We start from the raw sequence: 19,948 nt of genomic DNA on the forward strand, positions 1-19,948 counted from the left end.
TACTTTACAGCATCCAGAGTATTTTTATTGCCAGAATCAAGGTACAGCCTGCTTAGAGCTCCATGAGGAGCCCACCACCCAGGAATAAAAGGAGAGAGAGATGCTGGGTATGTTCCCAACAGAGAAAATGCAGCTCCACAGAAACCCAGTGGGAGAGCAGCATGGTCCAGCCTGACTGGCTCTGGGGTCACAGCCTAGAGGCCAGACTCCAGTCTTGGCCTATAGCCACTGCCCACTTGGAGATGACTGTCCCCAAGGCAGATTCAGACTCTCCATCCATCCCTGCTATTATAGGAAGATCCGTGAAGCACCTCTGGAACAGACAGAAAACTCCCAGGGGAGCCCCAAGCCACCTGGCTCTCTCAGGGGCCCACTCGAGTTTCTGGGCTAGTCTCTGCAGACTAAACACCACTGAGCTGTCTGGTGGGAGTAGGTGCTAGGTAAGATGGGCAAGAGCCCTACCTCTTCTCAGCCCTGTGCCAGCCCACCTGGGTGCTAGAAAAACCCTATGGCAGGGTGCTAATGTGGTGGTGGGGTTAACAAGAGGGCAGCTCAGGGTAGCTCTGAATGGCCTCAGCTGCTTCCTTGAGTTTTCTTCATGAGTACCTAAAAGGCCATGGGACTGAGCCCTGCTCTCATCCCTGAACCACAGTCCCAGGGCAAAGGGAACCATCATCAATACTGTGGGTAACAGCCCAACCAAGGGGATCAAGGCTCCAGGGACAGACCCCCAAGAAATGGAGGGCCCCCTGCTGCCCAGTCCTGAGCTAGGCTGCTCTTGGAGGTAAGGGAGGTAGGAGTGAATGTCCCAGGACCTGGGAACCACGGAGAACAGAACCCGCCCCTGCCTGCAGGAGGAACTAGGCTGCTCCAGAAAGCCACAGTCAGGCTGTTGAGCAACGAGGCCATAGGGAAGCCAGCAGCTCTGGCCACTCACAGCCAGTAGCAAGCCTACCTGTGGCCAGTTTGTGGGAAGATCACCGTAGGGACCAGAAGCCCATCCCTGGGACCTTTAGGGACAGGGACCACAGCTCAGTAATATCCCTCACAGGAAGGCTGAGGACCAGGGCCTGGTGGGTGAATGTGAAAAGGCCACAGGGGTATGAGGAACAAATGGCCCCTGAGTTCAGGATTGGGGCCAGGTGCCAGCCGATCTGCCTGCGGAGCCAGTCCTGAGGTCACAGCAATCCCATCAGCAGCAGCATTCTTTCCAGCAAGGATCCCTCAAGTGAGGCCAGACTATTTCTTCCTTCTTCCCTCCCACAGAGGAAGGATAAGAAACAGCACTTCCCAGTGGCAGACATGTCACAACCCAAGACTGAGGACCTTAGGCAGTCAGTCACAGACCACTCCACTCATGGGCCGCGAGAGCCCCGGAGGACAAGAGAAGCAGCTATGGCCACACCATCCCACAGCCCTGCCTGGCATGGGGATCAGGGCCCAAGGAGCACACGTTTCAGGTAGGCCAAGGTGGTGGCATTGGCCAACATCTCTATGTGCTCACTGCCCGGCAGCGCCTGCAACAACACTTGCTGCTCCTGGCGTCCGTGCCAGGCCTGGCACTGCAGGGCACTCTGCAAGTTCACGGTGCCATCGCCGTCACCAAAGCAGATTTTGGGATCGCGGTCCGGGAAGCTCTCGTAGTAGAAGGAGTCTGGCGTGGGGACACCGGTGCCGTAGAGGCAGTGCAGCGGCACGCCGGGAGGCACTGTGGCTTCAACCAGCCCCTCCGTGTCCTGCCGCATGAGCCACCCATCTTTGAAGCTGATGTCCTGGAAGAAGCGGCGATAGTCCCGCAGCGTGTAGTTGGTTGTGGGGGTGTGCACGAAGATCTTCCCAGATGACCAGGTGTAGTTGTAGGGCAGCAGCCAGCTGGTGGAGACGGCAGATCGCTGCTGCTCCCGGATCTTCAGGGGCCCGATGACTGGGATCCGATTGTTGTCTCCTGCAGGGAAAGGGCTCGCTCAGTCTGTGCTCAGGCATGCACACTGGCTGGGGAGCACGGTGCAGCCAGGGCCTCTACGGGGCGGGGAGGCAGGAGGGGCGCAGTCAGCAATCCCGCACCTCCATACTGTCATCTGCATTGTAACTCCCATGTTCCCCTTATTTCTGCTCTATCTGGGAAGCACGTGAGCGTGATTTCTTTCTTTACTTCTGCACTTCGTCACCAGGGATTTAGGCAGTGCATACCCACGAGGTGATTCATTGTGTAAAGGGTACCCTCCACTGAGCACTTGTCACCACTTGTGGGCACTGACCTTGCTGAAGGTCAGTCAGCACATTGGCAGCCCAGAGACACATTCCTCTTTTTCTTTTCTTACACTGAGTTATGAACATGTTTCCCTTCCCAGGCTCAGTCTCAGGCCTGCCGCCAGCCACCCCGGTCGTATTCCACTCATCTGCCTGTCACTGGCCCAGGCAACCAGGCCAGCAGGAGTCGAGGCAGGAGGGGAGGCTGCAGGCAGAACGAGAAGCTTCCTCACACAGGAATGCCAACAACACAGCCGATGAGGCCTCTGGGGAGTGAGCTGGAACTTGTTAACGGGGGTCATGTGATCTATTCAGGGCCCACAGCCACCCATCCCTGCACCTCTCTGACTGACCAGAGGCCTTCCGCTCTTGTGGGGTTCTGGCTGTAGGACCCCTGAGGAAAAGGAAGCCCCTAGCTAGTCCATGACTACCACGCCCCTGTCAAGGCCTGACAGAACAGTTTCCCAGAACCTGAGGCACAGCTCTAAAGGGATTCACAGGGTGGCTCGGAAAGGCCGGAACCCGAGCCCCACCACAGCTCCTGTCTCAGACTCAGGCATGCCTCCATCTGTCCTTTCAGGTCCAGTCTGGACAGAGTAGGTGGCTATAATGAGTCCTCTCTATATCTGGATTCATCATCCAGCCAATCCAGCGTCACTACCGGGAGAGGCACTGGGTCTCACGTGATGGCAACTATCAGTTGACCAACAAGTAGGTCAGGAAGTGCTGATGATATGAGGAAGAAAGCTCCTTACATGCTGAGCACAGCTGCGGCTTGTGGCTCCTAAAGTAAGGGGCCATGGGTTCACCCCCAGTCCTAGCAGAGGGAGGGAGGAAAGCCCCACGGCTACAGCTAGCACACTGACAGTCATAAACAGGCAGGTGAACTGGGGAGGACTGGGGAAGGAGGTGGCAGCTTTCCCCACTGCCAGGCAAAGAAGCCCAAAGAAATCTGCACCTGCTTCCTCCCTGCGTTACCCACAAAGGCTCCCCACTGCCACAGATGGAGGTCTAACTCATAAACAGGAAACTGTAGCCCAACCTTCCTTCTGTGGGGCAAAGGTGGAAAGGAAGAAAGGGAGAAGGCTCCCCCAAAGAACTTGGGGTCAGACCGAGTTAGGCCAGCCAGGCCAGAGCACAGTGTATGTGTGAAGACATAGGCACAAGCAAGTGCCTGTGTGACCAACAGTTGTGCCACTGCCTGGACACACTGGAAAAAAAAATGTACACGGATAACCAAGGCTATCACCTAGTGGGATGAAATTGTTAGGTTCCCTTTTGGAAAGTGTTAGTTTCTCTTCTGGAAAAAAAGATGGTTGGAAAAGCATATGACTCTGGAGAAAGAAGGATCCTCACCCAAGAGAAGAGACACAAGGTGGCCTGGGAAGACACTGCTGAAGGAAAGAGAGAACACCATCCCTGACATCAGCCCCCCCCCCGCCCCGCCCCCGTCATACTTGCTAGGTCAGGCAGGGTCTTACCTGAGGCCAGGACACGCCAAGTCTTGGCCACGCCCCCCCAGGGCGCACCCAGTGCCACAAACGCCCGGATATACTTGTTCTTCCAGGCCTGTGGCTGTCGCTGCAGAAAGTAGAGTGTGTACATGTTGCCCATGCTGTGGGCAACCAGCACCACAGGGCCCCCATACAGCTGGTGCATCTCCTCGATCATCTCCCGGAGGGCCAGGAAGTAGGGCCCATTTTCATCTGTAGGCCAGAGCCAGGCAGTAGTCAGGAAGGAAGGGTCCTGGGGCCTGAACCACTAAATGTTCTTTAGGCCAGATCCAAGACTAGGTGGGTGGTGAAAATGCTAAAATCCAAGGGGAAATGGTCTTCTTTCCCAAGATGGGAGGAAACCTAGGAGCTCCTTTTCTCCTCCTCAGCTTCATTATCTCTCCCCAGGGCTCAGAGGCCCAGAAATCCTGAGGGGAGGAATGGGGAAGGACAGGACAGACTGACTAGGGGTGACAGCTGTGATTGCTAGGCTAGACACAAGAGGGCCCGGGGTTAGGGGAGAGCCCAGGGCCTATGGTAACTGTGACCTCCTCATCCCCACCCCCTTAAGACGTCAGGGAGGAAGCAAAAGTAACCACTTACTTGGGGCTCGGCGCCAGTCGTAGGGGGCCCCCCGGACATCCTCACCCCGTGTGTAGCCCCAGTCTACAAGGCTCTCTACCATGGTATGGAAATAGGAACCTGTAGACAGTAATGTATGGGAATTAGAGAGAGGACAGGCAGTGCTAACCCCCCACGCCATGCCCAACAAGGAGACTGGGACATCTACTGTAGAAAGATCCCCAAGGGAACACTGTAAGACTCAGCGGCTACACTAATTAGAGACAGTTTACAGGCTACCCTTTCAAATGAAGAGCACTTCTCCCACTCCGGGAATATAGCAGAACTTCCAGCCCTGTTTCCTGGAGGCCATGAGCAAGGGCTACATACCCACACTGCTTTTGCTGGGGTCCAGGAACTCTAGTGAGAAAGTCTTCCCAAAGCCAGGGACGCGCACATCCACACCATCTGGGAACTGGGTGGCCCGGGACGTACTGTTGTAGACCAGCCTGTCAGGGGAGGACATTGAGCTAGTGATCCAGAGGTGACACTGAACCTGGTGTGTCCTAATACTGCCCTGGATCCTGAGCCATATCCCTTACTATCCTCACGTTTGGTAGGAAGTATAGGGGAGACCAAAAAGTAACAAAGCAAGTTTATGAAGCACAGGTCAGAGGAACCGCATCCATCTGAGGACCCCAACCAAGACCCATTCCGAAGATTAATCCAAGGACACTCATCAAAGCGATAGTTCCTTCTCCGTGTCATCCACCTCAGAATGCAGCTCTTAGATTTGGCTAGGAAAGGAAAGCGCGAGGCCTGGCTCTGCCATCCCACATCACACTTGACCCAAAAGGCAGGCAGCCTAACCTTGCATGCACCCACTGCCCCATCTCTGCGGATTTAGCTCCTCCCACCCACCACACAACATCACAGGGCAAAGGAGAGGGTAAGTGTAGCACACAACAGAGCCAAACAGAGAAAGCCCCACCTCAGGGCCTAAACACCTGTGACTGCTATGTGGATGGACAAACAAGGCCTAGAAGAACGACAGGACAGGGTGGTGGGAGACAGGAGGAAAGCTTTGTGCTAGACCAGGAACTCTGTTCTGACCTCCCTGCTATCAAACAGAAAAATGTGCCCAAGAAAACACAGGCTAGGGGGGCGCCTGGGTGGCTCAGTGGGTTAAGCCTCCGCCTTCGGCTCGGGTCATGATCCCGAGGTCCTGGGATCGAGCCCCGCGTCGGGCTCTCTGCTTGGCGGGGAGCCTGCTTCCCTTCCTCTCTCTCTGCCTGCCTCTCTGCCTGCCTCTCTGCCTACTTGTGATCTCTCTGTCAAATAAATAAATTAAAAGAAAAAAAATCTTAAAAAAAAGAAAACACAGGCTAGGGGTGTCTGGGCAGCTCAGTCTTTAAGCAACTGCCTTTGGCTCAGGTCATGATTCCGGGGTCCTGGGATCGAGTCCCGCATCAGGCACCCTGCTCTGCAAGAGGCCTGCTTCTCCCTTTCCCATTCCCCCTGCTTGTGTTCCCTCTCTCACTGTGTCTCCCTCTGTCAAATAAATAATAAAATCTTAAAAAAAAAGAGAGAAAAGAAAACACAGACTAGACCTGCAATCCTTGATGGCCCTGAGTTCTAATCCCGTGAGATCAGCCACAGAAAGCTGACAAGATACCAACTTTGACCCAAATAATAGGTCCTTGGAGCCCATTTTCTCTAGGGCAACTTGTCAATGAACCCAGTAGCCACTCAGCAAAGCGGAGAAAACTTTCTACAAAGCCAAAGCAGCTCTAAACAGGTCAGATGTCCATGAAGGTTGACAAGCCCCTCTCAGTATCAGCCCGAAACGCCCATTGGCAGTACCAGAGACCATGTCTCTGGTATAAAAATAGATTTGCAGATCAACAGCCTAGAAATAACCTGATCATGTACAGAAGAGGAAAAAGTCAACAAAGCACGTGTCATAAACAAACAACTGGGAAAGGCAAAACACCTGGAGAATGAGCCAGTATGTCCCCAGGAAAAAAATTTAGTTTGTGAAACTCCATTCAGTTCCAACATTTACTGAGCACCAATTGTGTTCCAGGTTCTATGTTTATAAAGATAAACAAGATACAAGTTCTGCCTTCAGGGAGCTGGGTCTTAGCTCAGGGTCACACAATCTGGGTTTTGATCTTGCTTCTGCCACTTATTAGTTGAGTGACCTGAGGCAACCCTGTAACGCTTTTTGAGTTTCCAGATTTCCTCATCTGAAAACAGTACCTGTCTCAGAGGGTTGCTGTAAGACTAAATGAAAGAATGTATGTAATATGGACAGTGCCTGTATTTGATAAGCAGTAATTCCCAAAACATTATCATCTTATTAGCGGGGAAACATCCTTGGAAACAAAGTTATGGCACCTGATAAGGATGAAAGGAAACAGGCATGTGGCCTGGAGGAAGGAAAGGTTAAGAGCTCTGGGGAGTGGCAAGGGAAACTTTTCAGAAGGACCAGGCTCGGGTTTTAAAGAGTGAATGGGAAGGAATTTATAAGGCAAAGGGTGTAGAGGTAGATTCCGGGCTCAAAGAACCATATGTACAAAGACATAGAGACCTGGTATATCCCAGGAGGAACAAGAAGCTGAAGGGCCAGGCCAGTGGCCAACTCAGAGGCAAGGGAAGGGGTACAGCCATGTTGAGACTATGAAGAGGGGCTGGAGCATAGAATCTACATGTAAGGGCGCCTGGGTGGCTCAGTGGGTTAAGCCGCTGCCTTCGGCTCAGGTCATGATCTCAGGGTCCTGGGATCGAGTCCCACATCGGGCTCTCTGCTCAGCAGGAAGCCTGCTTCCCTCTCTCTCTCTGCCTGCCTCTCCATCTACTTGTGATCTCTCTCTGTCAAATAAATAAATAAAATCTTTGAAAAAAAAAAAAAAAAAAAGAATCTACATGTAAGGGGGTGCCTGGCCGGCTCAGTCGGTGAAGCATGGGACATGTATCTCGAGACTGTGAGTCAGGTGTAGAGATTTTTTGTATGTGTGGATTTTACTTATTTGATAGAGCCAGTGAGTGAGTAAGAGAGAGAAGGAGCAAGGGGAGGGTCAGAGGGAGAGAGAGAAGCAGACTTCCTAAGCAGGGAGCCTGATGTGGGGCTCGATCCCAGGACCCTGAGATCATGACCTGAGCCAAAGGCAGACTCTTAACCAACTGAGCCACCCAGGCGCCCAAATAAAATCTTAAAAAAAACCCTCAAAAACAGGAATTCACGCACAAGGTGTGAATCACAAGGCATAAACTGGAGAGGTAGGGACAAGAGCTGCAGGAAACGGAAGAAAGTTCTGTCTGGGAGGGTGCAGAGTTGATGCCAATCAGCCTGAGGAAATGAGAAGGGCAAGAGGTCAGTGACCTCAGGGTCTGCTGAGTGGGGATGAGACAAAAATGGGTTCTAGAGATTTCTCTAGGCTGGGTCGGTGAGCAGCACCTCATCTGTGCCCCAGCCCCCACCTGATATTGTCAATCCAGCAGTCAATGATGACAGGCAGCAGCAGTTCGAGGTTGAGCCAGAGTGTGAAGTAGCTGTCCGTCCTCTTGGAGCAGAGGTAGTGCACAACCGTTGGCTTGTCTAGCTTTGCCTCCAGCTGGTTGCCCAAATCGCCGGGCACTGCAGAGAGAGACAGAGCATGCATGAGGCCCTGGACCTAGCAGGCTGGGGACCCCTGAGGCTTGAACCCAAAGGCCTTCTACCCACAGCTGTTCCAGGCTACAGAGGAGGGCCTTGTTCACTCAAAGAAGGAGAAGGAAAGAAGACAAAACCCTCGGCCACTTAACCAACCAAAACTAAATCCAGGGAAGGCATTCCAGGACAAGCTTGTGGAGGGGGGCAATGAACACAGGCAGCTGCCAGCCTACTGGGAGCCCAGTAAGGTTTCAGGGAGCAGACCATCTGGAGGGCCCTAGCCTCTCAGCACACCTGGACCCCGTGGCAGAGATGGCTACCCTGAAACATTACACCATTCCAGCCATGGCTCCGTAGGGGTGGGTGTGCCCAGGCCCAAGGATAACTTCTCTCTGCCCAAGCTGGTCAACAGACCAACTGCACAGAGCCTAGTCTACACAGAGCCCTGGGGCCCTCGTGACACTCAAACCCATCCCCGCAGCTTCACTGCCCAATATTAAGGCCCTACTCAGAATATTTGTTCCCACTGACCTTTCAGGCCTCACCTGTTTCTACATGCCATGCCCTTGACACCTTCCAAGCACATCCTCATTTAGAATCCATGATCACCAAGTGAACAACCAGCTCTTGGCTCTCCTGAGCATTCTCTGGGCTCTACGAACCTAGCCCTGAAGAGGGCATGCCTTCCCTGTACATCATCTCACAGTGCACTCAGCGAAACCATGGGAGGCAGGGGAGGCACCTGCCTTCACCGCCCTTAATAATATAGATGCAGAAGTGGGGAGTCTTCAGCATGACAGTGCAGAGATCTTGGTCATTATCTCCATCAAAAAGGAATTGGCTAAAAGAGGAAGCCACCCGATTTGCTGTGCCTGAATGCCCCTTGTCCTAGACAGGCTGCATGGCCTCTAAAAATAGCAGTGGTCATTTCTTAAGCCCCTTTTTGCTTAAAACTAGGACAAGAGATATCTATGTACCCTTCACCTCAAATAACACTGGGAAAGAATGTCCTTACTATGCCCACTTTACAGAGGAGGAGACTGAGGCTGAGGGGGTTAGAAATGGCTTGCTAAAGTCTCCTCCTGCCCAATTCTTTTGTATCACTTCTCTGGTCTCTGCTTCCTCTACCACCAATTTAGGTCTCACCTGGATAGTCACCCCTGGATGCTGATCCTCTGATAGCCAAGGTCAGGTCCCTGCTCTATGCACAGGAACAGCTCTTCTGCTGCCCATGGGGTTTCCCAGGATTTATGCCAACACCTTCACTCTCTGAGAAGCTAGGCAGATTAGGATTCTGTGACTCTGGGGGCATCTGGGTGGCACAATCATTAAGCTCTGCTTTCGGCTCAGGTCATGATCCCAGGGTCCTGGGACCCAGCCCCACATCCGGCTATCTGCGCGGCAGGGAGCCTACTTCCTCCTCTCTCTCTGCCTGCTTCTCTGCCTACTTGTGATCTCTGTCTGTCAAATAAATAAATAAAACCTTAAAAAAAGAAGAAAAAGAAAAGAGTATGGGGGTCATGCTGCAGCAGATTAGGTATTTAACATATACCTTAGAATGTCTCTGCCTTTAGGAGTCCTGGCTGGCCACCAACTCAATACTTGAAAGAAGCATCCAAGGCCCCCAAGACAGAAGTCTTATCCATGTCCACCACCACAAGGAAACACTGTGGCTCCTGCGTAGTTGCAGGGCCCAGGACCAAGGAAGGAATAGGCAGGGGAGATCATCTAATCCCAATATAGCCCACTCTAAACTGGTCTGGCAGGATTAAGAGTACAAGCATGTTTCCTCACATCTGTTCACAGCCATTGTCACAACCCTTACTTCTGTCTTTAGCCATCCTCAGATTCCCTTAGGCCTCCCTCAGGCCCAAGGCCACCCATTTCATAAGTTTGGGGGTGGGGGAGGAGTCTTGGTGGCAGGCTAGGAGAGTCATTCTTTCCCCCAAAAGCTTCCTTTTAATAATGCCTCCTGAAACATATGGGGTTGGGGGGTCCAGAAAGACAGCCTCCTAGCCATGCCCAGACCAACAATGAGGACCCTGGGACCAAGAAAACACCCAAGCTCCCACCAAGGCTCAGGAGTGGGGCCAAAGGACCTCGGTCTCTCCAGCTAAAAAAATAGGCATAAAGCAAGGCAACGCTTGGGACTGATGTAGACAGGGGTACTGAAGGACAATTGTACCGTAGCCTTCTCACTTATCCCATATTCTACAGGGGAAGGTGAGCAGAGGTTGACCACACCCGCGCCCAGCATGGTGGGAGGTGGAGGAACAGATCCAGGTGACAAGACAGACAGTCGTATGCTTCCCGACCTCGTGCTAGGAGCAGATGCAGACCGAGAAGATAGCTCCTCTCCCCACCCCGGCACCCCGTCCTGCAAGACACACAAACACACGGACCCACGCCTGGACCCTAAGCCTCACCCAGCACCACCGGAGGGGGACGTCCGACCGGGAGCGCCGGGTCTGCCAGGAGCAGGAGGAACAGAAAGCCACCCGGGAGCAGCGTCGCACGGTAGAAGCAGACGCGAAGACCCATTGCGTGAGAAAGCCGCTACAAGGTCCGAGGTGCGGATTCAGCGTTCCGTGCTCGCGCCTAGGCCCGGGCGGCGGCGACGCGCTTAACCCCGCCGCCCGCACTCGGCCACAGGGGCCCGGCCAATCAGAATCCGCCTCCCCCAAAAGACCTGCCAATAGGGACTCGCCGCCAGGCACGTCCCTCCCAGTCGGAGCTCGCCGCCCCGCCCCTGCGGATCCCAAGCCAGCTCCTTAGACTGCGCCGCACGCCGAGCGCATCGATTGATTGGGGTTCAGCCTGGCTTCTCCGTTCAGTCCGGGGCCAGTGGGACCCAGCTCGCCGCTGCTGGATACCCAACCCATCCTTGGGTACTCAAAGTCCTCGCTGCGCGCACTCATTCCCGATTCCTGGCTCGTCCCTGACCTGGGATCTGGAACGGGTTGGCCAGAGCGTGGGTTCAGGGTCCAGTGCTCGCGGCTGCCGAGACACTCTGGTCAGAGCAAGGGGAAGAAGGGGAGAAGTGAGTCCCGGAAAGTTATTGGGCCTTAGGGGACCGGGAGTTGACCAGGACCTTTGTGCAGTCCCCACACCAATTCTTCACACCCTGCACACGTTGGGTTCAAGCAAGGGGTCCAGGGGCCCCCCTGCGTCTATCCAGGGATTAAGAATGTGGGTGGGAGGGACAGATAAAGGCCGAGTCAATATGTGAGGGCTGCCTGGCCTAAAGTTTTAGTTGCGGGCATTATGGAGTCACCCTTCGAGACTGAGCAGTTCTGGTGCCCCGGAGAAAGTAGGTTTGAGCCTCAGCCCTGTGGCCATGGCCCATTTGGCAGATTCCCTAGCAGAGCAGGACAAGTGTTCTGACCTTGTAGTCCACCTACCATTCTCAGTCCACGCAAACTGAGGATCCAGAGAGGACACAGATTCCCTGCTCAAGGAATCAGAGGCAAACAGAATGGGCAGATTTGACAGCTGGCAATATGACCAGCACCATGGGTCACTCCAGGATAAGGAGACCAGTATGTTTGGAGACTGAAAGTCTTGATCCTCCACACACTTCCTCCTGAGGGCCAGACAGCACCCTGATCATCCTGTAGCTGGTCTGAAGACTTCTGGCACGCCCCTTCCTTCCTTCCTCTTGGCCAATCGCTGACCCTTTCTAGCCTTTCAGAGTAAGCCTGGATGAATCAACTCACCATCTTGACCCACCCCTCCTGTGTTCTTACAGGGAAATACATTGATGGTTGGGGTACACTACTCTCTGAAGGTCCAACTATCTCTCTTAGGCCCCAGCAAGGACCCCAAACCCCTGCCTCCCTCACCTCCATCCTAAGCCCCAGAAGAGGGGTTGCTGAAGACCAATCTAGTACAGGTCCACAGTGGGAGATCAGAGATCCTTTTGCCAGTACTAGGGACAGGCAGGAGTCCACATTAAAGGAGTGGAGGGGGGCTAGGCATCAGGATGGCCTGGGCTGCCCTGGACTGTGGCCAGTCTGAATGTCTTGTCAACCTAGCGGCCTCAGGTGACCATGGGCCCTTCACAGGGTGTCCCAGTCCCGCAGGCCCAGAAGATGATAGGAACCATGGGCATTGCAGGGAGAGGATGTCAAGGGCTAGTCAGCAATGATCTGTGCCAACACAGTGGAGAGGAGAGGAGAGGGAATCAGAATATAAGGATCTCCCCCTTCTCATAATGACTTTGCCATCCACATGATCCCTCCCTGGCTGCAGACCTGGGCACATCCTGGATTCTAGATACTATTCTAATTCTCAACCCCACAACCAGGTTGAGAGTTCCTCCAAGTCTTGCCTGTCTACCTTTCCAAAGCCAAACTACTTTCATCCCCACAGTAGCCTCCCTGCTCATGTCCCAGTTTATGCCCTTATTCCTATGGACTGTTCTCTATGGGTCAGGTTGACACCATTAAACATTAAATGAAGACTCTCGCTGTCCGCCTAACCCTAACTCACAATGCTTCTACTGCAAGCATCATACCCATCTCACTCACAGTGAATGAGGACCCTGCAGGGGACTCTGGCCTTTTCCCACAACTTTCACTTCCTCTCTTCCTCAGTTGCTCATCTCCACCTTCAACAGCTTCCTTGCTCCCTAGAACAGGACAACCTCATTCTCACTCTGGACCTGTGCACTTGTTGCATGGGATCACTCTGCAGCCCCCATTTTTGGGGATTCAGCTGTGTTCTGCCTTTAGGCCTCAGCCCAGATACCACTGACTCTGAAGCAGCCCCTACCTGACTCCCAGTGGAATATAATCCATGCAAGAGGAAGCCCTTCACCTGCCTGCTACTGGTGCACCTGCCTTTTGGGTTACTAAGTACCATTGGCACAGTCCCAGGCACACAGCAGGTGCTGAACATATATCGAATGACTGAGTGATATGCCCCCTTCTCTAACATTCCCCCCTTCCAGGATGCGGTACTGGTTGGTGCCTGTCAGACCTGAAGAAGGAGATCAGGGACTGAGAGGTCCACAGGCTGGTTGGGCTACCTTCCTCAGATGAGAATCCAGCCAACAGCTTTTGCCCTTTTTCTGTGACACTGGGCCCTTTGCATTCCCTCTTGCTCGCACAAGTTCCGAGCTCCCCTGTCTGGACCAGGTGGGTGCCTGGGCTTAGGGCAACGCAATCAAGACCACAGCTTCTGAGCTGGTTTGGTAGCCAGAGCTGAGCCCATCTGGAGGCCAACTGATTTTCCCTAAAGCCCCGGTTCATCAGGATCCTATTCCTCTGATGCCAGAGCCTCCCTGGAATCACGAAAGGCCAAACTGACCAAATCATGACCGAACAGGTTATCTCTTATTTTTTTTTTTAATTTTATTTATTTATTTGATAGCGCTCAAGCACAAGTAGGCACAGTGGAGGTAGACTGAGAGGGAGAAGCAGCCTCCCGCTGAGCAGGGTGGCCACTGTGGGGCTCAATCCCACGATCCCCCAGATCGACCCTGGGATCTCAACCTGAGCCAAACGCAGACACTCAATCAACTGAGCCACCCAGGTGCCCCCAGAACAGGTTATCTAACCTGGCTTAGGCATCAAAGAATGTTACATGGAGTAAGAATTATTCGAGATGGGTCTTGAAGAGTAAGTAGGAATTCGCCAGGAAAACAAAGGGATGAGTAGGTGGGTGGGGCCTCCAGGTAGGGAGCTTAGTATGTGCAGCAGCCTGGAGACCTGAACAATCACAGTGTGTCCGGGGCACATGGTGGGTGGGAGTGGAACAGAGAGGCTGGAGGTCTTGAAAACCAAGCTTAAAAACTTGGCCTATGGGGGCCCCTGGGTGGCTGGTCGTTGAGTGTCTGCCTTCCGCTCAGGTCATGGTCCCAGTGTCCTGGGATCAAGCTGGCATCATCCGGCTCCCTGCTCAGGGGGAAGCCTGCTTCTCCCTCTCCCACTACCCTTGTTTGTGTCCCCTCCCTCTCTGTCAAACAAATAAATAAATCTTAAAAAAAAAAAAAAAAAAAAAAAGACAAACCAACTTGGCCTGTGCCCAGGAAGCCAGGAGCGGTAAAGATGCTCTAACCAGAGAGAGGCGGTCTCAAGGCCCTTCCCTTTTCACTTCTGTCCTGGAGCATTGCCCCAGGTTGGGCTCTCCGGTGCAAGTTCCTCCTGCCAGCCCCCAGCCCCTGGTTCAGGCGACAGGGTCAGTGCGCCCTCTGGTGGGTACTCAGCGGAGATTCGGCAAAGGCGCTTAGCGGGAAACCTGGGTGGAGCCCAGAGCGCTGGCTACGCCCGACGCTCAGGAGATAAGGAAGGGTAGCGGCAGAAGGTCGAGTTGTGGGCCACGGGGCCACCGAGGGTGTGGATGGCCCTGAGCCGGCGAGTGTGGATCTCCGCAGTGGATCCAACAAGGCATCCAGCGGAGAATCCTCTTCCACAGTAGGATATTTTCTGGCCTGGGAGGGAGAGAGGAGGGCGCTTTTACTGACCCGCCACACTCCCAGGCTCACATGAGGATTCCTAACCTATATCTGCCCCAACCTTCATGTACCCGCCGCTGGAGCGCCAGATTTGGCGAATGTGTGGCCTGGCTCACAGGACCAAGTTCCTTTCCCCGTGAGTACCTGAATTACACTTGGGGAAACGCTACGAGCTGGACCTTTGGAGCCTTGTTCACCCCTTTCACGTATGTTATTTCCAATTCATTCATTAACGATTTGTGAACCCTAGTAACTGGGTTAGGAAGGGGGACACTGCTCAATGAAATAAAAAAATCTCAAACTACAGTGGCGACCCCTACTACAGGGGGAGATGCCTTGAGAGAAAATGCAGGACAAGGGATGGGTTGGGAGATTAGGAAAGAGCGTAGATGAGACTCCTAGAGGAAAAAGACCCGTAGCCCCAGGGAAGGGTACTGAAATACCCAAAGGCTCATGATGCAAAGCAAAGCACTTTGACAACCAATCATTCATTCATTCATTGTCTTGAGCAAGTACTACAAGCCAGGCGGTGTGGTAAGCACTGGGGATGAGCCTGTCCTCCGGGGCCTGAGTTCCCAGTGGGTGTGGTGTAGGGAGACAATAAAGGGTTTACTGTGTTAGAAGTTACTTGAGTGTTGGGGGAAAGGAGTGAGCGTTGTTTAGTATTAATATGTGTGATCTGGGAGGATCCATCTGAAGAGTAAAGGAGCTCAGCAAAGCAGGGGCCCTACCGTTATTTTAAAGAATTTAGCTTTTCAAGAAGAGTCCAATCATCGGGAACTGTCATGCGGTTGGAGGCGGGCGGAGTTGCCCCACGCTGCCAGGATGGCTAGGGGTGCCACACTGGAGAGGTCACCTCAAAAAGTTGGCTTCCCTGAACACCTGACCTCGAGACCAACGCTGAAGGAAGAACAGGGAAGGGCCTAGTGTGAAGGTCTAGAGGTTCAATGGATGAGGGCTCCCGGAATGCTGAGACCGAGATCGAGTTAGCGCTCAGATGGCAAGGTGGTGACGCCGGACTGTCTTGTAGAAGCTGGAGCCCAGACAGGAGCCCTACAAAGAGGGACGCCGCCAAAGGAGTTTTAGGAGAGGCCCTCAGGGTGAACACGGGTTTGAGGCAAAGGCTTGGACGGAGGAAAGCCTAACTCCGCCAAGCGCACGCGCGCTCCAGGGCGGATAGGGGAGGAGCCTTACTTCACTATTGGGCCCCGCCCCCAAACAAATATTTGACATTCCAGGCTTATCTAGAGGCTAACTGGACCCGAAGAGCGAGGTTTCCCCCTCCCGCAGGGCCTGATTGGCCTAGCGCTTCTGTCGTCGGAACCAGCCGGCAGGCGCCGGAGTGGGCTGTCCGGAAAGGGGCGGATACCCGCCTATACCAGAGGAAGCGCTCGTCACCCGAAGCCGCTGGAAAACCTGTTTCCCACTCCCGGCGCAAGCCACTTCCGTACTGGGCACGTCGGTCTCTTTATCCGTTAAGTAGGGATGCGCGGAAGTGTGGGTTTAATGGGCAAGGCCTCGGAAGCGCCTGTCCACCCCGGGCTCTTTCTCCATCGTCCGAACATCCGGACGCTGCGCCCAGCTTTTCCGAAAGCGCGAGGTGCGGCTCCCGCCTCAGTTTCCGCGCGGCCTTGGCGCAAGCCCACGTCCTTTCCTCCCGCCATACTCTTCAGGTTCTCAATCATACAAACGGGGAGCACTTAGCGAAGTCCAGGGCGGCCTGGAAATGCGCCGTAAAGGAGCGCCACCAAGCACGACGGGGCGAAAGGGTGTTGGGGGTCCTCCACGCGGGACTGCCCTTACTGGGTTGCTGGTCTCCGATGGAGAAGAGATGGAGAATCTGCAGCCCGCACGCGCACAGTACACCTTCTCCACTAGCCCCCACCCGCCGGCGCGCTCACATCTCCAGAGGTCAGGAGGGGAGGGCGACGAAAACAGGCGGCAGTCTCCACGTGGGGTAACCCCGAACATTAGGCTCACCCCCGTCTGGAGAGGCGCTCTCTGGAGTCGGAGTGGGCGCGCTTCCTGCTTCCCCAGCACCGAGGCCTGCGCACCTAGTGTTCGGCACCGCGGGCTAAGGGCAGGTCTTCCCACGTGGGTGGACGAGCCCTGCCCCGTGACCTCTACTCCCCTGTTCCCATGGCTCCAAGAACCTCGGCTGATCCCCTACCCTCCCCCCAATCCACTTGGCCTCTGGTGACCACCCCCGCACAGGCCTCTGGGTGATATCCCGTAATTCACCTCCCTCTTAGGTGACTTCTGTCACCCCCCGACCGGCCGTCATGGACCCCGCCCCCCCAGACTCTGTACTGCCTCCTGGTGATTTTCACAAATCCCATGTGACCCCTACGGACCGCAGACGGCCCCTGTTTTTGCACCGTTCTTGGCGCAGGCCTCATGGTGGGGAGGGACAGAGTAGAACGAGACCCAGTCAGGCGAAGAAACCCTTTGACGGCATGGGAGGCCGGGCCGTGAGCGCATACCCAGGCCCGGCGTCTGAGTGCGCGCGCGCTGGGTTAGGTTCTAGCCGCCTTCCCCCTCTGTTCCCCCGGCTGCCCTCGGTCACGTGGCCCGCGGGGCCGACAGGTAACTCGCCGGGAGAGGGCGGGGGCCAGTAGCCGCCCCGCCCCACGGGGCGCCGCGGGCGGGTCTCAGCAGCGCCCACTGCGCCAGCCGGGCCGCAGGTGCCGCCCCCGAGACACGGTGTCCCGCCCAAGCTGATCGTGTCTGCCGTCGGCGGGTGCGTGCGTGCGCCTCGTCGGTCCGCGTGTGTCTGGCCGAGCGCCCCCTTCCTCTGCGGCCATGACTCCGCCGCCTCCCCAGCCACCGCCCCCGGGCCCGAACCCCACCTCAGACTCTGCCGCCGACCCCCGCCCCGGGCCCGGACCCCTGGTCGTAGTGTTCGGAGCCACGGCCGGTGCGCTGGGGCCGGACCTGGGTTCCGATGAGACCGACTTGATCCTCTTAGTCTGGCAAGTGGTGGAGCCGCGGAGCCGTCAGGTACAGTGAGAAGGGGTTGGTGGGGTCCCCAGGATCCGAGGGGAACAGTGGCTGATAGGTTCCCCCCGCCGCTCGTAGGTGGGGACGTTGCACAAGTCATTGGTTCGCGCCGAGGCGGCCGCACTGAGCCCGCAGTGCCGCGAGGCGAGCGGCCTGAGCGCAGACAGCTTGGCGCGGGCGGAGCCGCTGGACAAGGTGCTTCAGCAGGTGAGTGCTGGGGCCCGGGTGAGTGGAGTCATGGCGGGGCCGCGGGGACTTTTCTCAGCGGGAGAGGCGGCAGGAGGCAAGGCCTGGCGTGCTGCGACCAACTGGCCTGGGCGGTAGGACGAGTTCCTGTTGTTTAAAAGTTTCAGAGATTCCCGCGTGTGCCGGCCGTTCCTGGGGGCACCTTCCTTTTCAGCCTTTCCAGGGATTCACTCCTACTGACGCGGTGGGCTGGAAACTGCGAGACCCCTCCCAGGGCCGGCAGGGCTGTGGGGTGAGACGCTTCTGGGAACCTGCCTGGCCAGATCTCCTGGAACGGCAGTCGGAAGGCAAAAGGGCCGAGGGGCCTGGTGTCGGCCATAGGTCACGGTCCCCGCCGCCGGCGACGTCGGCCCACCCACCCAACTAGTAGACGCTGGAGCGGGGGCGTAGGGCGGGGTCTGCCTCCGAGGCAGACGCCGCCAGGTGTAAGCTGCTCGTCTAGGCCTGTCCCGGCCGGCTGGCCAGGCGTAGGCGCTGTCCGGACCCCGCCTGAAGGCTACCTGTCTCCTGAGTGCAAAGGCCCAGGGTGCCTCCCAGTCCTGGCTGAAGTGGGAGGCGGCTCCCGTTGCTGTTTTCTTCTTCTTCCGTGTTGCACTCACCCTGAGCCTGATTCTTGAGTGTAATGAGTTTAAGTGCTTTACACGCACAAATTCTTTCATTTTCCAACAACGCCTGTGGTTCTTGATGAGGTACAAACAGAGGGGCTCCCAGGCTAGACCCTACTTGGGGAGCACGCTGAAGGCGAACTGGGTTGGCTCGCTCTGGGCCTGTGCCTAGTACTTCTACTGTTCTCTAGCAGGGAGGAAGGCTGGGGGGCCGGCAGGGGGGGGGGCTGGGCAGCTTGAGAAGTGCCACCCCCTCTGTGAGCAAACAACTCGGTGCCAGCTGGTCGATAGTGTGGGTCAAAGCTCACGCTGCCCAGGGCGTCCAGGTGTGGAGCTCTGTCCTTGGATTTTCTCTGGCCCTGGGTTGGTCAGACCTAGAGGCGGGGCTGCCATTGACCAAGAGCCAGCTAGGCCTCAGGCAGGAGGATTGGGCCTCCCCCACCTGTCTGAGGGTGGTGCCTGGTCCCGGACAGGTTTAACCTGCTTTGCCCCGCCCCTTCCCACCTGTTTGTCCCACTCCACCAGGTGTTTGCTCTGGCCCTACTCCAGACTCTCAGGAGTGTGTGTGATGGGGGCTTGGGTGATCCGTGTCTGCCCCCATTTGGCTTGGAGAAGGTGACAGTGGACTGGGGGAGAAGAGGGACACAGAACCAGGCCTCACACCTGTGGCCAACTCCTCCCCAGGCAGGGTAGGGCTGAATATCTAGCTGAACCTGCTTTGCAGCCTGTGCCCTCCCTCCTGCCCGCCTAGCTATGAGCATGTGTCTGTCTCTCTCCCCACTCCCTCTCCCCAGTTCTCACAGCTGGTGAGCGGGGATGTGGCTCTGCTAGGTGGGGGCCCCTACATGCTATGCACTGATGGGCAGCAGCTGCTGAGACAGGTCCTGCACCCCGAGGCCTCCAGGAAGGTATGCCACTGAGGGCACAGCAGGGGTAGGGTTCCTAGGACCCCTGTCATGGGGGTGGGCAGGGCCACTCAGTTCCCCCCACTCATGCCCCCTCCCATGTGCCTCCAGAACCTGGTGCTCCCCGACACCTTCTTCTCCTTCTACGACCTCCGCAGAGAGTTCCATGTGCAGCACCCAAGCGCCTGTCCTGCCAGGGAGCTCACCGTGGCCACCATGGCACAGGGTACCTGCGACCCGGAAGGGTTAGGTCGGGGGGAAGCTGTGTTTGAGTGTGTGCATCCTGAAGGGTTACACACACGAGTTTACATTATCTGTCAAGTCCTTGACGAGACATGCTTCCGTGTGGGTGCTGGAGTGCGTCTGAAATAGGGACATATGTCTGCATATGTCTGGGATGGAGACTTGTGAGGGCACATATGAGCCGGATCAGAACAAACATTTGCCCCTCTGTTGGGATTTCCTTATTGTTATTTCTCTGCTCATAGACTTGGGGCTGGAGACAGATGCCACAGAGGATGACTTTGGGGTCTGGGAAGTGAAGACAATGGTAGCTGTCATCCTCCACCTGCTCGAAGAGCCCAGTGGTAAGGTTTCCCTCACCACCTGTCACCTGCTCTCAGGACGAGGCGGATGTCTGCGTCTTACTTCCTCAAAGTCCCCATCCCCACTTGTTAGCTTCTTTGAGAGACCATAGGTGGAAAGCTCCTTTGTCACCTGCTTATCCCCCTCAACTGTCCTCTTTTTGCAGAGCTTGGTGGGGAGACCCCCCTCCA

At 55.6% G+C, this 19,948-nt stretch overlaps 3 protein-coding genes across 11 annotated transcripts in view; 2 read left to right on the forward strand and 1 right to left on the reverse strand.

Annotated features, from left to right (window-relative positions):
- Window positions 1-14,217, reverse strand: PLA2G15 (phospholipase A2 group XV). Of its 3 annotated transcripts, none has more exons than XM_047710984.1 (6): window positions 14,123-14,217; window positions 7,788-7,944; window positions 4,695-4,813; window positions 4,347-4,445; window positions 3,732-3,956; window positions 1-1,945 (listed from the first exon to the last, which is right to left on the reverse strand). In XM_047710984.1, the coding sequence occupies exons 4-6, from the start codon at window positions 4,426-4,428 to the stop codon at window positions 1,434-1,436; spliced, it is 819 nt and encodes a 272-aa protein (XP_047566940.1). In that variant the 5' UTR covers window positions 4,429-4,445; window positions 4,695-4,813; window positions 7,788-7,944; window positions 14,123-14,217; the 3' UTR covers window positions 1-1,433. The 3 variants fall into 3 exon arrangements, with proteins under 3 accessions (XP_047566940.1, XP_047566939.1, XP_047566941.1); XM_047710983.1 differs by lacking the exon at window positions 14,123-14,217 and adding an exon at window positions 10,386-10,615; XM_047710985.1 differs by lacking the exon at window positions 14,123-14,217 and adding an exon at window positions 10,386-10,619 and having other exon boundaries at window positions 1,583-1,945; window positions 3,732-3,831.
- LOC125089573 (uncharacterized) lies at window positions 11,942-16,791 on the forward strand. Its single transcript, XM_047711857.1, has 3 exons — window positions 11,942-12,002; window positions 14,248-14,393; window positions 15,724-16,791. The coding sequence occupies exons 1-3, from the start codon at window positions 11,942-11,944 to the stop codon at window positions 16,375-16,377; spliced, it is 861 nt and encodes a 286-aa protein (XP_047567813.1). The 3' UTR covers window positions 16,378-16,791.
- ESRP2 (epithelial splicing regulatory protein 2) overlaps window positions 14,446-19,948 on the forward strand; it is a 14,750-nt gene continuing 9,247 nt past the window's right edge. For 6 of the 7 annotated variants that reach the window (XR_007123858.1, XM_047710968.1, XM_047710966.1 and 3 more), the window contains exons 1-6: window positions 16,207-16,327; window positions 16,809-17,416; window positions 17,495-17,623; window positions 19,062-19,175; window positions 19,284-19,398; window positions 19,661-19,759. Coding sequence is in view for 6 of the 7 variants with exons in the window: in XM_047710968.1 (XP_047566924.1) it covers window positions 17,219-17,416; window positions 17,495-17,623; window positions 19,062-19,175; window positions 19,284-19,398; window positions 19,661-19,759 (655 nt within the window). In the remaining variant the exon portion in view is untranslated. Of the gene's footprint in view, window positions 14,553-16,206; window positions 16,328-16,808; window positions 17,417-17,494; window positions 17,624-19,061; window positions 19,176-19,283; window positions 19,399-19,660; window positions 19,760-19,948 lie in introns of those variants that run through there. The other variant, XM_047710967.1, reaches the window with a different exon arrangement.

This window comes from Lutra lutra, chromosome 17 (assembly GCF_902655055.1).
Source record: "Lutra lutra chromosome 17, mLutLut1.2, whole genome shotgun sequence".
NCBI classification, from domain to species: Eukaryota; Metazoa; Chordata; class Mammalia; order Carnivora; family Mustelidae; genus Lutra; species Lutra lutra.